General features: G+C 41.2%; 1 protein-coding gene across 4 annotated transcripts in view; it reads left to right on the top strand.

Moving 5' to 3' along the window:
- Positions 1-2,420: 2,420 nt before the first annotated feature.
- The window catches only part of nup210 (nucleoporin 210), a 47,702-nt gene continuing 33,280 nt past the window's right edge, over positions 2,421-16,842 (top strand). Inside the window, exons 1-18 of one of the 4 annotated variants that reach the window (XM_060937116.1) lie at positions 2,421-2,609; positions 2,806-3,032; positions 3,299-3,435; positions 3,516-3,647; positions 5,959-6,055; positions 6,266-6,416; positions 7,643-7,775; positions 7,864-8,022; positions 8,892-8,960; positions 9,802-9,908; positions 10,114-10,254; positions 10,340-10,477; positions 10,961-11,116; positions 12,117-12,315; positions 12,614-12,759; positions 13,885-14,103; positions 14,220-14,393; positions 14,588-14,783. In XM_060937116.1, coding sequence (XP_060793099.1) covers positions 2,866-3,032; positions 3,299-3,435; positions 3,516-3,647; positions 5,959-6,055; positions 6,266-6,416; positions 7,643-7,775; positions 7,864-8,022; positions 8,892-8,960; positions 9,802-9,908; positions 10,114-10,254; positions 10,340-10,477; positions 10,961-11,116; positions 12,117-12,315; positions 12,614-12,759; positions 13,885-14,103; positions 14,220-14,393; positions 14,588-14,783 — 2,521 coding nt within the window. In that variant the 5' untranslated portion in view covers positions 2,421-2,609; positions 2,806-2,865. Of the gene's footprint in view, positions 2,718-2,805; positions 3,033-3,298; positions 3,436-3,515; positions 3,648-5,958; positions 6,056-6,265; positions 6,417-7,642; positions 7,776-7,863; positions 8,023-8,891; positions 8,961-9,801; positions 9,909-10,113; positions 10,255-10,339; positions 10,478-10,960; positions 11,117-12,116; positions 12,316-12,613; positions 12,760-13,884; positions 14,104-14,219; positions 14,394-14,587; positions 14,784-16,842 lie in introns of all 4 variants that reach the window. The other 3 variants (XM_060937115.1, XM_060937114.1, XM_060937113.1) reach the window with 3 other exon arrangements.

Below are 16,842 nucleotides of genomic sequence, written 5' to 3'. Positions count from 1 at the left end.
CTTTAATCATGTTTAAACATGTCTAAAGTGTTTTACACAGCAGTTTCAGGCAGTTACACAGAAAATAAAAAAGCTGGCATAGTCAACCATTTATATCACATACAGGAAGATATAAATAATTTTGAAACCGAGATTTATTTATTTCCTTTTTTTTGACTGTTAATATCATCACGTGACTCTGTTTGACCTGCAGTAATGAATGAAATACATATATGTTATTTACCAGCTGGGCGGTCCGTATGGTGAAATACCGTGACCAAGGTCTTGAAAGTACTGAGCGAGGCCCTCTGGGCCGAGGTCAGTATTCAAGGCCGAGGGTCACGGTATTTCACCATACGGACCGACCTTAAGCTGGTAAGTAATATATTTATTTTTTTCTTTACCAAATTCTAACAACGGCAGGTTCGAGCCCCATGGCCGGCGAGGGCCTTTCTGTGCGGAGTTTGCATGTTCTCCCCGTGTCCACGTGGGTTTCCTCCGGGTGCTCCGGTTTCCCCCACAGTCCAAAGACATGCAGGTTAGGTTAAGAGCAATTCCAGCGTTATGGACGTGACACTTGAACTCAAAATGGCAACAAATGACCCAGTGCATGTTTTATTGTCTCCCAGTATTTAAACAGGTGTTGCATATTTTAAGGCTGTACCATACTGGAGAAGTGATAGAACAAGAACAATTCCCATAGTACATCTAGGGCATGCCAGAAAACGCCAATAAAAGATGCGTTATGGATGTGACAGAAAAAGTATCACTTTTCTTGGGTGACTGTACATTTTTATCAAACTCTGTGAAATTGTAAACCTAATGTCGAAATGGAGATATCCGTTTGATAGAGGGGTCCAAGGTGAATATTAAAAAATCTTTGTTTAAAATATTTTGTATTTCATGCAGAGTTTCGGAAGGAAAAGTCAGCGTTATGGATGTGACGAAATTCCGTTATGGATGTGACGCGTCTGAAATAGACATGGCATATGTTTAGAAAATCAGCAATTTAACCACCATAACCCTTTGAAAAACTCTCTAAATATCAGCTAAAACTATCAAAGTTCTTAAATAATATTTAGGATGGCTATTGTTTTGCTGTTTTGTGGATTTTAGCATACATTTCTGTGGCTTGTGGCAATAATATAGAATTGTACATGATCAAAGTTGATTTTAGCTTGGGTTTTACATTATAAGAAAGAAAGACTGACATATTAAGGCGACGGGAACAATTCTTGTGACAAATTGGTTCAACTTATTCACATCTGTAAAATACAGGCCTAGGTGATATCTCTGGGAGTGGTTTTGATGTATTACATGTTGCTTTATTTTTGCATGGTGAGGTTGACATTTACATGGAATTGCCCTTAACTGGTGACTCTAAATTGAGCGTAGGTGTGAGTGTGAATGGTTGTCTGTGTCTATGTGTCAGCCCTGTGATGACCTGGCGACTTGTCCAGGGTGAACCCCACCTTTCGCCCGTAGTCAGCTGGGATAGGATCCAGCTCGCCTGCGACCCTGTAGGACAGGATAAAGCGGCTACAGATAATGAGATGAGAAATTCTAACAGAGAATGAGAGCGCCTGAAAGGGAAAACCGAGCCGAGCCGCCATTTTGAATCCTCATTCACGGCTGTAATGCAAATGGCTTCCTCCTCGGTATATAAGTGCACTTCCATGGCAGGAAAAAAAATACATTTTGCCGCCTAAATAGGAGTCATTCAGGATTCAGCCATGTTTTTGCTAAGCATTAGCAAGTTAGAGGTTTTTAGCTTCCTCCTGAAATGTTTTCTTTTATTTCTTCTTCCTCAGGGGAGTAAAACTCGCTTTCGCTGTGAACACTGTCGTTATCGCTATCCATGCTGTAAAATTAATGCTATTCTCCTGAGAAATGCGAAAATAAATGTTATGCTGTTGTTGTGAACGAGCGAGTCGCCAGCCAATCAGAGCGCAGGATTTGGACGGCAAAAAAAAAATGCTTTTATGATTAAAATAGAGTTTATTTCAAAAAAGTCATTTTAATGGTATAATTTAATTATTTATTTCTATATTTTTTTTAAATCATTTTGCACAGCAGTTTATAAACTGACATGATACCTTTCTACCTGTACATGCAGTTATAAATATCTCTAAATGACCGCGATAATTTTGGTAACAGAAATATAAAATAAAATATTTGTCCTCAGTGACGGGAAAGTGAAAGTTTAAAATGAATGAAATTAAGTTCAGTAAATAAATAGGACTCTGTGTCTTTAAGGCAGGAAGCGGAAGTGTATTACATCTCCAGAAGCAGAATACCAAACCGCTTCCTGTAGGTCATCTAGTGCACTATGTAGGGCTCATGGGATCGGCGTTTTATACATCATGAAGGCAGCAGGCGTCATTTTGGAAGGCGGCCTCGGTTTGAACGATGGCCTACAGTTCCCAGAAGACACCGCGGCCGCGTTCTGTGGTGGGCAAGCAACGCGATGGCGGGTGTTTCCACGCGACTTCTGTAGTAAAGGAGCGAAAGCGCGCGCGTGTTATTAATATCATTACCGGGGTGAAAAGCTCGGTGCGGTGCTGTCGGTCGGTCGTGAGGCGCGCGCGGTGCGGTGCTGTCGGTCGTGAGGCGCGCGCGCTGAGCTGAAGGTGTGTGTGAGGTGAATAACGTTCTGAAGCGCGAGACTGAGCGGCGGGTAAAAGCCGCACTGAGGCTGCGCGAGGGCGCGCGCCCGGGGGTCACAGTGAGCCTGAAGGGTCATTTTCCCGCCTTTGTGTGTTTTTATTAATTTATTTTATATTTATTGATGTTAAATCTCTCTGTTTTCCTCCTGCTGTGCTGCAGGTCAGTAAAGTGCACCTGAATTATTCCTCCTTGCACTGAACTGAATGAAACGGAACCCTGATGGCAGAATTCTGCTTCCGGTGCGTGTTCCTGCTGCTGGTCCTGATTTCCGGTTGCTCTGATTGCTGCCAGGCTGCTAAACTCAACATCCCCAAAGTCCTGCTCCCTCTGGCCAGGAGCACCAGGATCAACTTCACCCTGGAGGCCACTGAAGGCTGCTACAGATGGTAAGCAGGAAGTGACGTCATTGAATAATCAATAATTAAAATAGACACACCTGCAGCAGAACAGACACGCCTTGGGCGCGTGCTCTGGATCACCTCTGTGCTTTTGATGTTCTTAGTCAGAACACACCTGAGGAAATCATGATCACGTGGGCGTCGGTGCGCCACGCCTCACTTCCTGTGTCACTGAAACACTGATCCTGCTCTGACGTGTGAAATACAGTCACGTCATTATGTCAACTCGTTTTAATGTGTGTGTGCGTGCGCAGGTCGTCGAACAGACCCGAGGTGGCGAGTGTTGAATCTGTAGACGTGGACGAGCGTCAGTGTTCTCAGAGAGCCGTGCTCCAGGCTCGCTCCACTCAGCCCTCACGCCTCACCAGTATCATCCTGGCGGAGGACGTCGGTGAGGAAAGACGAGTCTCCACTAAAGCGTAGAGAAAACAGTCTCCCAGCTGAGTCCTGATCCGCTGTGTTGTGTTTCAGTGACGGGGCAGGTGTTACGCTGCGACGCCATCGTGGATGTCATCAGTGAGATCCAGATCGTCTCCACCACGCGAGAGCTGCACCTGGAGGACTCGCCCCTGAAGCTCATGATTCACGCCCTGGACTCAGAGGGTGGGGGGCACAGACTTTCACTCGTGCTAATAACTGATGTAGACAGAATTTAGTGTAAAAGCATTTATATATTTTTCATACAGATGTTTCTCTTGCTAAATAATCCCTTTCATGCACGGCGTGCATGCATCAAAACACTTAGATATTTAAAAAAATTATGACTAATTTAAATCATAATCCTGGCTTCTGTCACTGTCTGGACTATTTTCTACTCTCACTTTTATGTCTGATTTATTGTGGGGGGGCGGGATGATGATCATGGGCGAATGAGGCGGGGGGCGGGATGATGATCGTGGGCGAACGAGGCGGGGGGCGGGATGATGATCGTGGGCGAACGAGGCGGGGGGCGGGATGATGATCGTGGGCGAACGAGGCGGGGGGCGGGATGATGATCGTGGGCGAACGAGGCGGGGGGCGGGATGATGATCGTGGGCGAACGAGGCAGGGGGGCGGGATGATGATCGTGGGCGAACGAGGCAGGGGGGCGGGATGATGATCGTGGGCGAACGAGGCAGGGGGGCGGGATGATGATGATCGCGGGCGAACATTTTGATCAGAAGGTGTGTGATTACCTGTGGGTTTTTAATCAAGTTTAGATGATGATGATTATTTTTATTATTAGTGTTTCGAGTAATTCTGTTCACAATCCATCTGAAATACAAACAATAAAATTTTCCTTCGTCGCGTCCGGAACGTTCCGCCCTCTACACACGAGCTCAAAAACCAGGAGACTGTTTATGACAGAAACAGATGAAAGTGGCTGTATATAAATCTGAAGCCTCAGGGTGTGTGTGTGTGTGTGTGTGTGTGTACACACATACAGTATGCTGTGTTAGAGCTTTTGTGTGACTTGTCAGTGATCAAAGAGCTTTATGATGAGGATTTACTGCACTGCTGTTCAGTGTGTGTGTGTGTGTGTGTGTGTGTGTGTGACAGAGAGAACAAAAACTTATTAGCGTGCGTAACATTATTAAGCCACATCCATCACTTCAAACAAAAACACACACACCGGTTTGTCCAGTCAGGTAGGGGTGTGTGTGTGTGTGTGTTTTCAGGAAATGATTTAAGGAAAAGTTTGATGTAGTTCTGAGCGATATTTCACGATTAAATTGTTTAATTTAAGTTAATATTGTAACGTGATTTTTCAGAACGTTCTCTGTAGCGTTTATCAAAGATTCTGTTTTTGCACGTCTACATTTCCCAAAGTCCGTTCTGAATAAAAATCTTTAGAAATAACTGCGTAATTTTCCAGTTGCGTTAAATAAAAACCAAAGAAATTAAATCTTAATTGAGAATTGTTCAAGTTGAAAAAAGCAAGATTTTTCTTAATATCTCCCAAATTTGATGGTAAACGAGTGGAAGCAATGAAGTTAAATGTTAAAATATTATTTTATGCCCCAGTGCATGTTTCTGTAGATATGATCTTTTTATCAAATATATTTTTAAATAACTGCAAACTGACTTTAAACAGCTGATGTGATTTTAAAATTTTGTCCGTCATTGGGAAAAAAAAAAGGTTTTCTTTAATTGTTCGGTGATAAATCTGTAAACATCAAGATAAAATTGTCCTTTCAAGTGAAATCATTTTATTAATTTTTTTTTAAATTTCTCTGAATAATTAGTCTGACTAAAGCAGCTGCTGGTCTCAAATGTTGTGCTTAATCTTTAAAATTAAAAACAGTTAATTTTTGTCAGTGAGAAATAATTTATTTATCTTTTTATTACATTTCTAAATGTTTATTTAAATAATTTTAAAGACCAGCTGGAAGCAGCTGCTGATGTTAATTTAATTTTGTGCTTTAAAATTGTAAAAATCTTTTTTTTTTTTTTTTTTTTTATTACATATATTACAAACTGATTGGAAGCAGATGATCTTAATTTTTTGTTAATGTGTAAAATTTCAAATTTAGTTATTTTTAGTGATTTAAATATTTCTTAATACTTTTTATTATATATTTTTAAATGTTCTAAATATCCCTTGCAGTGAAATATCTAAAGTCTTTTATTATATGTTTATTTTTGGTGATCAATCTTTAAAATTGTAAACTTAAAAAAAAAAGCATTTTGAAATGTAAACAGTAAAGATGTTTATCTATTTGTTTGTTTTGATAATTTGTCTTAAATTGTTTATCAGTCACAGCTTGCGAGTGAACCGTGATTGTGATGCGTATGGTGTGTGAGAGAATCATGATGTGATGTTTTGGTTGCGTCGCTCCACCCTGAAGTGAAGGCTTTCTCTCGCTGTATTTATTCTGCGTGTTTGTTTTTTTGTTTGTTTTTTAAATTATTTTTAAATTTGGTGTTTGTGCAGGAAACACATTTAGTACACTGGCTGGTCTGGTGTTTGACTGGAGCCTCGTGAAGGGCATGGAGACGGCCACGTTCCCCGATTCCTACAGCTCGTTACGGTAAGAATGCATGCATACATACATGCATACATACTAACTCACAGCTTCCTCTGTGTGCTCCAGATGTTGCTGTTTATTTGAAAGTGGAACTTTATCAGAGGGGCACAGTTGGAGACGTGCCCATGATCTCACACGTCTTTATTATTTATTTAAATGCCATTCATGAGTGTTTTTTTTTTTTTTCTTCTTTTTCTCCTCACCCCTCTTCAGGGTCTTGAAGTTCTCCGAGTCGACCTACACGCCGCCGACGTACATCTCCGAGATGGAGAGAGTGGGGAAGCAGGGAGATATCATCCTGGTGTCTGGGATTAAAACTGGCCACGCAAAACTCAAAGCTAAAATCCAGGAGCCTCTGTACACGGTACGGGAACTAAAGCTCCTCCTCTTCCTCCTGAACCTCCGCTCTAATTCAGTCGAGCTGAAGCTGCGTAAATTCTTCATGCAGTAACGTACAATGAACAATTTACTAACTAACCTCAAATAAAAGATGCTTTTAAAGCAGACACTAATCTGAATAATCCAGAATAATGTAGAGGTGTTTAACGTAATTCAAAACGATGTGGACAATCGACTCTTTGTTCCAGTTAAAATGTGTGAGTCTGAATATTAATGAGTCTAAAATGAATACTAATGAATATCACTATCAAGTATGTAGTGAATATTAATGAGTTTATAATGAATGTCCTCGATTCCACAGTGACTTAATGATCTATAGTAAATATTAATGAGTCTCCCATGAATATTTGTCAGTAATGACTAGTAATTGATCTTTACTGAATATTATAAAGTCCATAATGTTTTTTGTCTGTAATGGCCATACTGATGAATATTAATGAGTCTCTAATGAATATTAATGTGTATAGTTCATATTATTGAGTCTATAATAACCATCAGTGAATGTCATTGAGTACACGTTGACTTAAGTCTCTAATGAATATTAATGAGTCTCTCTTACTTTACTGAGTGATTATTAGCTGTAGAGTTGCACTGTATTTTCATGTCATTATAAAGTAAAGAATGATTTATTTAGAAATCAAAATGAGGCCAAATTAATATAATCTTTTTTTTAGTGTTCAATCACTGATATTTAATTACATTTTCAACATTTTTTTAAATTTCATTTATTATCATTTAAGTTTATGCCTCTTATACACAGGAAGGTTCAGCCACGGGGTGCAAAACAAATCCAATAAAACTCATTTTAAAAAATCTTACTGTAATATCATTTTTAGGGGTTTTATTGTATTTTTAAATATTGCAAATTGATGATGATTAATAATAATAATAACCCATATAGAAATAAGAAAATAAATAAATAAAGCTCTAGCTGAAATGCATTTTTCAATCCCATTTCCTAAAACAGGTTTTTTCCTTTTCATATTTAAATATTGTAGAAACACAAATAGCATTTGAGGAATAAAATTTCTTTTATGATCCACAGATTTTTATTTTATTGTAATATTTGTTTCAGCTCTAAAAATTAGTGTGCATTTGAATTGCAAGTAAATAAACTTGACTTTGATCAGTGCAATAAAAAGCTGAATGATGTTCCCCTGATGTTCCTTTGATGTTCCCCATGTTGTACAGCATGTCGAAGCTGCTGAGGTGCAACTGCTGATTCTGGAGAACATCCTCCTGAGTCCTGCCTACGACGTCTACCTGCTTATCGGAACCTCCATCAAGTACAAGGTGCAGAAAATCCGTCAGGGAAAGATCACAGGTGCGTGTTGTAGACGAGATAAAGTGGTGTGTGTTGAAGGCCATGTTGATGTTTGGTGAGGGTTGCTGAGGTTTGGTTGGTCTCTCAGAGCTCTCCATGCCGTGTGATCAGTACGAGCTGCAGCTGAAGAACAGCGTCATCGCTCCTGGAGGAGATTTGTATTCTGCGGTGGCTGAACTCGACCCCAGCACCTCCACAGTCCTGGGCCTTCAGCACGGGCACACCAACATCGTCCTGGATCACAAGAGTATCCTTCGCCCCACACGCACTTCAGCAGAAACGCCGACTTTTACACGGGTTCATGCAGAAATATGCCAAAAGGGTCTTTTTTTTTTTCTCTCCTTCCCCCTCCCTGCTTATAAAAAGAGCAGGTGAGCCAATCGACACATGGACGTGGAATGATTGACAGTTGCGTAGGTGCTCAGATATGAACACAAACCCCTTGTAGCTCCGCCTCTTCCCTTCATCTCACGTTAGTAATATTTTGATGAGTGTTCTCGTCTCGTTTAGATTTTCTGGGGACGCCGTTTTCACTTATTTGGCCGGAAGAGAAAAGTGTTGACCAGAAAAGAAGGTTAAATACGAATCATTTTAAAAATGCAAGGAACTATGAATATTCATGAATTTGCATATTTGGAATTTCATCTTACCATCCTTAATAGTGCAGTATTGCTAATGTTAGCTAACCTAGCTGGTTAGGTTAGTTAGTGTTGGCTAACTGCTAGTAAACCAGCTCACATTAGTCACATGACGAGGATTTTAGTATCTTGATTTACATTCTCGTTATTAAAACGCATCCAAAATCTTTTTAAACGTTACCATGACGACTACCATCCATTCCTGGCTAACGTTAGCTAAGCAAGGTGTGGTCCTGTGGTCTCCAGTGTGATTAGTTCAAATTTAGGGAAGTTATTTTGTTTGTTTTTGTGTAGCCCCGCCCTCAAATATGTTTAATACATGATTTGCTAAGGACGTCTTTGTTTTAAATGTAAAAAAAAAAAAAATCTGAATAATGAACCTTTTTAAACATTTAAATAAACATTTCTGTCAGGTTATTTCCCAGCGCAGCGCTGAGGTGTTAATGAGACTCTGATTTGACCTTAACTCAGTGTTGAGCTCTGGGGATGAAGGGAGCGTCTCGGCTTCCAAACAGCACGCTGTACGTCGTGGAACCCGCGTACCTCGGTCAGTATCACCTTCGACTGTTCTCTCCTTCAGTTATAGATTCACGAACACACTCTCCACTGTCCTGAGGGTTCAGTGAGACTTTATTGCTTATGGAATTAATTTGTTATGAACAGTGGATCTGAGTTTCTGAATTTAACATCTGGATTTTTGTGCCTTGATTTGAAACAGTGTTCTGTAAATGCATTTTAAATAAAAAAAAAAAAATTAGGATTTGAATTTATATACAGAATAAACTTCATTTTCAGCAGTGAGCGTGTGTGAAACATTTGATACTCCTTATTTACAATTTCAGCATCCATTTATTTTAAAGTGAATAAGTTTTTGTATGCAAAATTGTAAAAAAAAAAACAAAACACCCAACTGTTTAAAATGCATCTTGAATTAAATGATCTTATAAATTTTAACTTTTGGTACATGATTTTAAAACCAAAAATTCAGATCTGAATCTCACATGTATTCCAGTCAGCTTTTATTATTTTAATATACATTTTTAAATAAAAAATATAATATTACACACATTTCCTAATGTTTAATATTTTGAGGGAAAACAAAAAAAGTATTTAAATTTAATAAGTGTTCTCATCTCTGTTCAGTAATTTCTCGAGAGTTTCTGGATTTTAATTTGATCAGAAAATTTTAAATTTTGGATTAATCCGCTTCATTTATTATTCCTGACCTGGTTTGAAATTGAATTTTTCTTTTAATTCTTTCATGCTTCATCATCTTATAATTATTAATACAATAATTAAACTTTAATTTTTACATTTGGTGCTGTGATAATTTTTTAAAATTAATTTTTGTTTGTTTTGCGCTGTATTTTTCTTCCTTGCTGCATTAGTGTTCAAGATAAACCCCGGAGAACGCTGGGTTCTGGAGACTGGAAGAACCTACGAGATCTTCATTGAAGTGTTTGACAAGTCCAGTAATAAGATTCATCTATCGGATGTAAGTGTGAATATATATTGGCACCTTGGCTTGCTTGAGTTTCAGAGGAATTATTACACTGCTGCACACAAACTTTCCTTTAATTCGTTTGTGTTGAGATTTTTTTTGCTCGTTGTCCTGTGTGTTTCTGATGCAGCTGTTTTTAGACATGGGGGTTAATTTTAGCCATAAGGTTTTTTCAAGGACACGTCTGATCTTCTAACAGAATGTCCGGATAGAACCCACCTTCCCTAAAGAGTTCTTCGAGGTTCTGGAGTCGTCCCTGAACGGGTCGCACCACCGTGTGAAAGCGGTGAAGAACGGACAGACGGTCATCGAGGGGACGCTGAGGGCTGTGGTTGATCAGGTGTGTGTGTGTGTGTTAGTTATCTCTCTCTCTCTCTCTGTGTGTGTGTGTGTTCTTATCCGCTCTTTTCGTCTCTTTTTCTCAGAGAGGAACTGAACACGAGCTTTCTGTTCCAGTGAGGAATGAACAGGATGTCGAAATCTACAAACCAATCATCCTCAACCCCTCCATCCTCACGTTTCCATGGCAACCAAAAGAAGGAGCGTATCAGTACACCATCAAGGTACGTTCTGAAGTTCAGGGACCATCTTTATTGATAAATATTTTCTACATGGATGTTAGCATTTCAGAAACCACTAATATTAATAAAATAATCTTCTGTATGAACTACTAATGACTTGTCCAGGGTGAACCCCGCCTTTCGCTCGTAGTCAGCTGGGATAGGCTCCAGCTTGCCTGCGACCCTGTAGAAGGATAAAGCAGCTATAGATAATAAGATGAACTACTAATGTTTTTAACAAAATATTTGTATTTTTACCTTATAGTAATTTTTTAAAATTATGTATTATAATTAATATGAATATTTTAAGAGCCTGTTCCACAGCTGTGTTTATACACCGTTAAAAATCTTGTTTTATTATTAAAGTGTTTGGTGGCTTATAGAGCATTATAATTTAAGTGTTTAATGTTCTGTAACTGAATCGAGTCATTTTATACTCACTCCAGTACTGATGGAGTCACTGTAGTGTGTGTGTGTTTTCTCCAGGCAAGTGGAGGAAGTGGAAACTTCAGCTGGTCTTCCTCAAACACAGCCGTCGCTACGGTTACAGTGAAGGGCGTGATGACGACGGTGCGCGACGTCGGAGTGAGTACGGTGTACGCTCACGACCTGCGGAACCCGCTGCATTACGGAGAGATGAAGGTAAGGACGAGAACCAAAAAAGCATTAAATCTGCATAAATTTGCATATTCATTTAAACCAAATATCTAGTCTAATAGATGATGTTGGTGTTAAAACTGAAACAAATGAAAAAATATTTGTTTATTTCATGCTGTGTAAAGACACTTCAGCGAGAACAACTTTTATAGAGAATTTTTCACATTTTTAAAATTTATTTGCATATTTATATTACTTTTATTTGTGCACACATTTTACTATATTTTTGTATTTTTATATTTTTTTCTTTCTGTTCCTGCTTTTATTTGTGATTTTATTTATTTATTGGACTTTTTATTATTTCCCACTAAAGCACTTTGGGCTGCATTTTAAATGTGTGAAAGGTGCTCCATGTTTTTTTTTTTTTTTTTTAATTATTATTATTATTATTATTATTATTACGGTATCGGAGCTCTGTGCGCGTCTCTGTCCTTGTAATAGTAAACTCGGTCTTCATAGACTTCCTGTTTTAATTATAGATGTGTGTTTTGGATGATTTCAACATCATAATGTGTCCCGTTTCACTGGGTGGAGCCGAATGTGCCGAGTTCACAGCGGTTTATTTCGCAGTTTATTGTGTATGATATAATTATTGTGTTTTGCGCCTCGAGTAAAGTCTTTTGTCTAGCAGATGCTGTGTTTAAAGGGGGTGATGGCGCACTGCACTCATGCAGTGTGTTAATAACCTTTACACCACAGTGTGGTTGAAGGTGTGTGTGTGTGTGTGTGTGTGTGTTAGTTCTGTATGAGAGCAGGTTCAGACTGTAGTTCCAGCTCATTCTGACACGTTATGGTTTCTATAGTAACCGCTTGTGTACAGCGGACACTCAGTTTTATAAACGGATTAAAAATCATTGCTGTGGTGACGTTCTCTGGAAGAGAAATGTGTTTGTGTAACCTGTATGGAAGGAGTCTCTAGGGTCGGCGCTGTGCTGTAACAGTCAGAGGTGAAGCTGGAACTGTGTGTGTGTGTGTCCTGTTATAGGTGTACGTGATCGAGCCTGTGCGGATGGAGTTTGCTCCGTGTGTGGTGGAGGCTCGGGTGAATCTCACTCTGGAGCTTCCGCTGCGTATCTTCGGCCAGCTGAACTCCGAGGATGGAGAGAAGGTCACACTGAGCGACTGCTCACACTTTGATTTGCAGGTCCAGATGGAAAATCCGGGCGTGTTTCAGCTGCAGCAGGGTGAGTCATGTACGAATCTGACCTTGTACAAAGGGGGGGAGACACTCGGTGCTAACATTGTATTACATAGATCCATCTGCATTATTGCATCAGCGCACATGTATCTGTTGATGGGGGCACAAACTTTTTTAATCTTGTTAATAAACAGAACTGAGGCTGTCTGCTGTTCGAGGATTTCTTTAAAAAAAAAAAAAAAGACAAAAGAAGGAATAGCACCAACCAAAGGGTCCATAAACTTACGCACTCGTATATATGCGCACACACTATATGTGAAGCTTGATTTTGTGTGTGTGTGCAGGGCGTTTACCCCCCGGTCAGCAGCACTGTAGCGGTGTGCGTGTTCAGGCCATATCTCCAGGTTACACAAACCTGCTGGTCAGTTACACACACGGAAACGTTCACCTGAGCGCCAAGATCACCATCGCGGCGTACCTGCCTCTCCGAGTGAGTCCTGCTGCAACACACACACACACACACACACACACACACACAAGTTCAACAGTGATACAGTAAGTATGCCTGTGCATTCAAACATGAGGGTGCCAATACTTTTAATCTTTAGTCAAAGCGTGAAGAAGTGGGAGTGCAGGTCCTGTTGGGCGCACAGCTTGGGTACGTCATGCCCTCTGTAGGGTGTAAACAGAGTAAGAAGGAAGCCGTTTGGGATTCAGCCCTAATGTGAAGATGGCTGGAGGCAGAAATGGAGCTGAACAAATAAATAAAAATATAAATATCAGGAGTCTAAACAGTAGTGTTAAGAGTATAAATAACGGTAAAGAATTAAAAGTGAACGTGAAATAGAGCCCTGCACTCCCGCGGGACCCGACGCAAAGCAGTGCGGCGCGGGACAAATTTTGAAAGCTCATTGCGGGCGGGAGGGGGAGTGCACAATGCGGGAGAGGTGATAAGCTGCAGTCCCGCTAACTAAAAACGTGTTTAAAATAAAATTTATAAATTATTAATTTATGTCTATCATATATAATTTGTGCTGGATATTTTATTTGGCATTAATAAAAACATTTTAAGATGCCTAAATTTGCGGCTGTGGTCTAATCTCGCGTACGTTTCCGATTCCTTTCCGCTGTTCCATGTTTGAGATCTCCGATCATGGCAGAAGAGCAAAGCTCCTCTAGTGAAGCTCAGAATGGGTATCTCTGTAAAGCCTCAGCTGCGCATGCTGCCTGGCAACCCTCGCTCCGTGCGCTAGGTGAAGGATCGGTCAGTGGAGAGCTCAGCTAAGCTCAGCATGTTTAATTCCCCGAGCCAATGACAAGAACTTTCATGAGAAATAACGTGAACATCTGCATCATGCAGGATTTGCGGGCGGGAGCGGGACTGAAAATTCTGTCCCGCGCAGACCTCTGAAACACGTTTTTAAATTATTTTTTAATATTTTTGCACTGATGGAAGCGACTCCAGTCCGAGTTTTTAATCAGGATATTACTGTGACGAGTGGTTGCAATGATTTTAGCTCCACCCATAATCTAGCTCCAGTAGAATCATTATTATAGAATCAGTTCAGGGTCCTCAGTGTGTGTGTGTGTGTGTGTGTGTCTCCGTCTCTCTCAGGCTGTGGATCCGGTCTCCGTTGCGCTCGTTACTCTCGGCTCCTCTAAAGACATGCTGTTTGAAGGCGGACCGAAGCCGTGGATCCTTGAACCTTCCAAGTTCTTCAGAAACCTGACGGCTGAGGATTTGAACAGTGTGACGCTAACGCTAACAGGCCCGGCATCACGTAACTACTTCACTCACCACGTCAGAGCGTCGTGCCGCGCCCTTGGGGAACAGGTGAGGAATAGATTTTATTTTTATTTTCTTGTGATGTTAGCGCCTCTGTAGTATGGTGTGTGTGTGTGTGTGTGTGTGTGTGTATTGATGCATTTTCCGTCACTGCATGCCCCTAGGTGTTGGCAGTGATGGTTGGGAATCGGCCGACACTCACTAATCCCTTCCCGGCCGTGGAGCCGGCGGTGGTGAAGTTTGTGTGCGCTCCTCCATCACGCCTGGCGCTCGTCCCCGTCTACACCAACGCTCAGCTCGACCTGTCCTGCCCCCTGCTGCAGCACAACAAACAAGTGGTACACTCCTCCCCCTTTCTCTTCTTTTTATTCCTCCGCCGCTTAGTGTGGGAGACCCGGTGTTTACAGACTGTCTGTCCGAGGTCCTCGTTGTCCTTCTGTTTGACAGTTGTTTTTTTGCTTTTTTTCCATTCTCTTTAGTGCTTTTTTTTTTTCTTTTAACTGTTTCCTGTTTCTCATTTCTCATCCCTCAGGTTCCTGTGTCTAATTACCGGAACCCAGAGTTGGACTTGGCTGCGTTTGACCAGCATGGCAGGAAGTTTGATAACTTCAGCTCTCTGAGTGTGACGTGGGAGACGTCCAGAGCAGCGCTGGCCAGCATCGAGTCCAACAAGCCCATGGGGCTCTACATCACTGAGGAGACCAACACCAAGCAGAGGAAACTCCACGGTACCGCTGGGTTCTCTATAGTACACGCAAACTCCACGGTGCCGCTGGGTTCTCTATAGTACACGCAAACTCCACGGTGCCGCTGGGCTCTCTATAGTACACGCAAACTCCACGGTGCCGCTGGGCTCTCTATAGTACACGCAAACTCCACGGTGCCGCTGGGTTCTCTATAGTACACGCAAACTCCACGGTGCCGCTGGGCTCTCTATAGTACACGCAAACTCCACGGTGCCGCTGGGTTCTCTATAGTACACGCAAAGTCCACGGTGCCGCTGGGTCCTCTATAGTACACGCAAACTCCACGGTGCCGCTGGGCTCTCTATAGTACACGCAAACTCCACGGTGCCGCTGGGTTCTCTATAGTACACGCAAACTCCACGGTGCCGCTGGGTTCTCTATAGTACACGCAAACTCCACGGTGCCGCTGGGTTCTCTATAGTACACGCAAACTCCACGGTGCCGCTGGGTTCTCTATAGTACACGCAAACTCCACAGTGCCGCTGGGTTCTCTATAGTACACGCAAACTCCACGGTGCCGCTGGGTTCTCTATAGTACACGCAAACTCCACGGTGCCGCTGGGTTCTCTATAGTACACGCAAACTCCACGGTGCCGCTGGGTTCTCTATAGTACACGCAAACTCCACGGTGCCGCTGGGTTCTCTATAGTACACGCAAACTCCACGGTGCCGCTGGGTTCTCCTGTTCTCTATCCTCTATTCTACACATCACAGTAATCTAAACTCCACTCCTCCTTTTCACTCCTTTCTTTTATTTCTCTTACTATTTTCTTTCTTTGACACTCTACTGTTTGTCCTCAAATTTCCTATTTTTTAATTTGCCCATTTAATTCATTTTCCCTTTTTTCTTTCACTCCTTCCTTCCTTTTTCTCTTGTCTTTTCCCTTTTTTAGTTTTTCCACATGCTTTTACATGTTTCTTATTCTCTTATTATTATTTTCTTGGTTCTTGCTTCCATCATTCTTTGGCTTGTTCTCTTTCTTTTACTTTAACTCTGTTTTCTTTCTGTCTTTCTTATAGATGTAACACAGAGCTTAATTATATTTATTGAATTACAGTGGTGCTTGAAAGTTTGTGAACCCTTTAGAATTTTCTATAATTCTGCATAAATATGACCTAAAACATCATCAGATTTTCACACAAGTCCTAAAAGTAGACAAAGAGAACCCAGTTAAACAAATGAGACAAAAATATTATACTTGGTCATTTATTTATTGAGGAAAATGATCCAATATTACATATCTGTGAGTGGCAAAAGTATGTGAACCTTTGCTTTCAGTATCTGGTGTGACCCCCTTGTGCAGCAATAACTGCAACTAAACGTTTGCGGTAACTGTTGATCAGTCCTGCACACCGGCTTGGAGGAATTTTAGCCCGTTCCTCCGTACAGAACAGCTTCAACTCTGGGATGTTGGTGGGTTTCCTCACATGAACTGCTCGCTTCAGGTCCTTCCACAACATTTCCATTGGATTAAGGTCAGGACTTTGACTTGGCCATTCCAAAACATTCACTTTATTCTTCTTTAACCATTCTTTGGTAGAACGACTTGTGTGCTTAGGGTTGTTGTCTTGCTGCATGACCCACCTTCTCTTGAGATTCAGTTCATGGACAGATGTCCTGACATTTTCCTTTAGAATTCACTGGTATAATTCAGAATTCATTGTTCCATCAATGATGGCAAGCCGTCCTGGCCCAGATGCAACAAAACAGGCCCAAACCATGATACTACCACCACCATGTTTCACAGATGGGATAAGGTTCTTATGCTGGAATGCAGTGTTTTTCTCTTTCCAAGTATAACGCTTCTCATTTAAACCAAAAAGTTCTATTTTGGTCTCATTCATCCACAAAACATTTTTCCAATAGCCTTCTGGCTTGTCCACGTGATCTTTAGCAAACTGCAGACGAGCAGCAATGTTCCTTTTGGAGAGTGGTGGCTTTCTCCTTGCAACCCTGCCATGCACACCATTGTTGTTCAGTGTTCTCCTGATGGTGGACTCATGAACATTAACATTAGCCAATGTGAGAGAGGCCTTCAGT

This window comes from Neoarius graeffei, chromosome 13, assembly GCF_027579695.1.
Source record: "Neoarius graeffei isolate fNeoGra1 chromosome 13, fNeoGra1.pri, whole genome shotgun sequence".
NCBI classification, from domain to species: Eukaryota; Metazoa; Chordata; class Actinopteri; order Siluriformes; family Ariidae; genus Neoarius; species Neoarius graeffei.
Note: the sequence above shows the minus strand (reverse complement) of the source record. Positions and strands in the feature narration are given on the sequence as shown.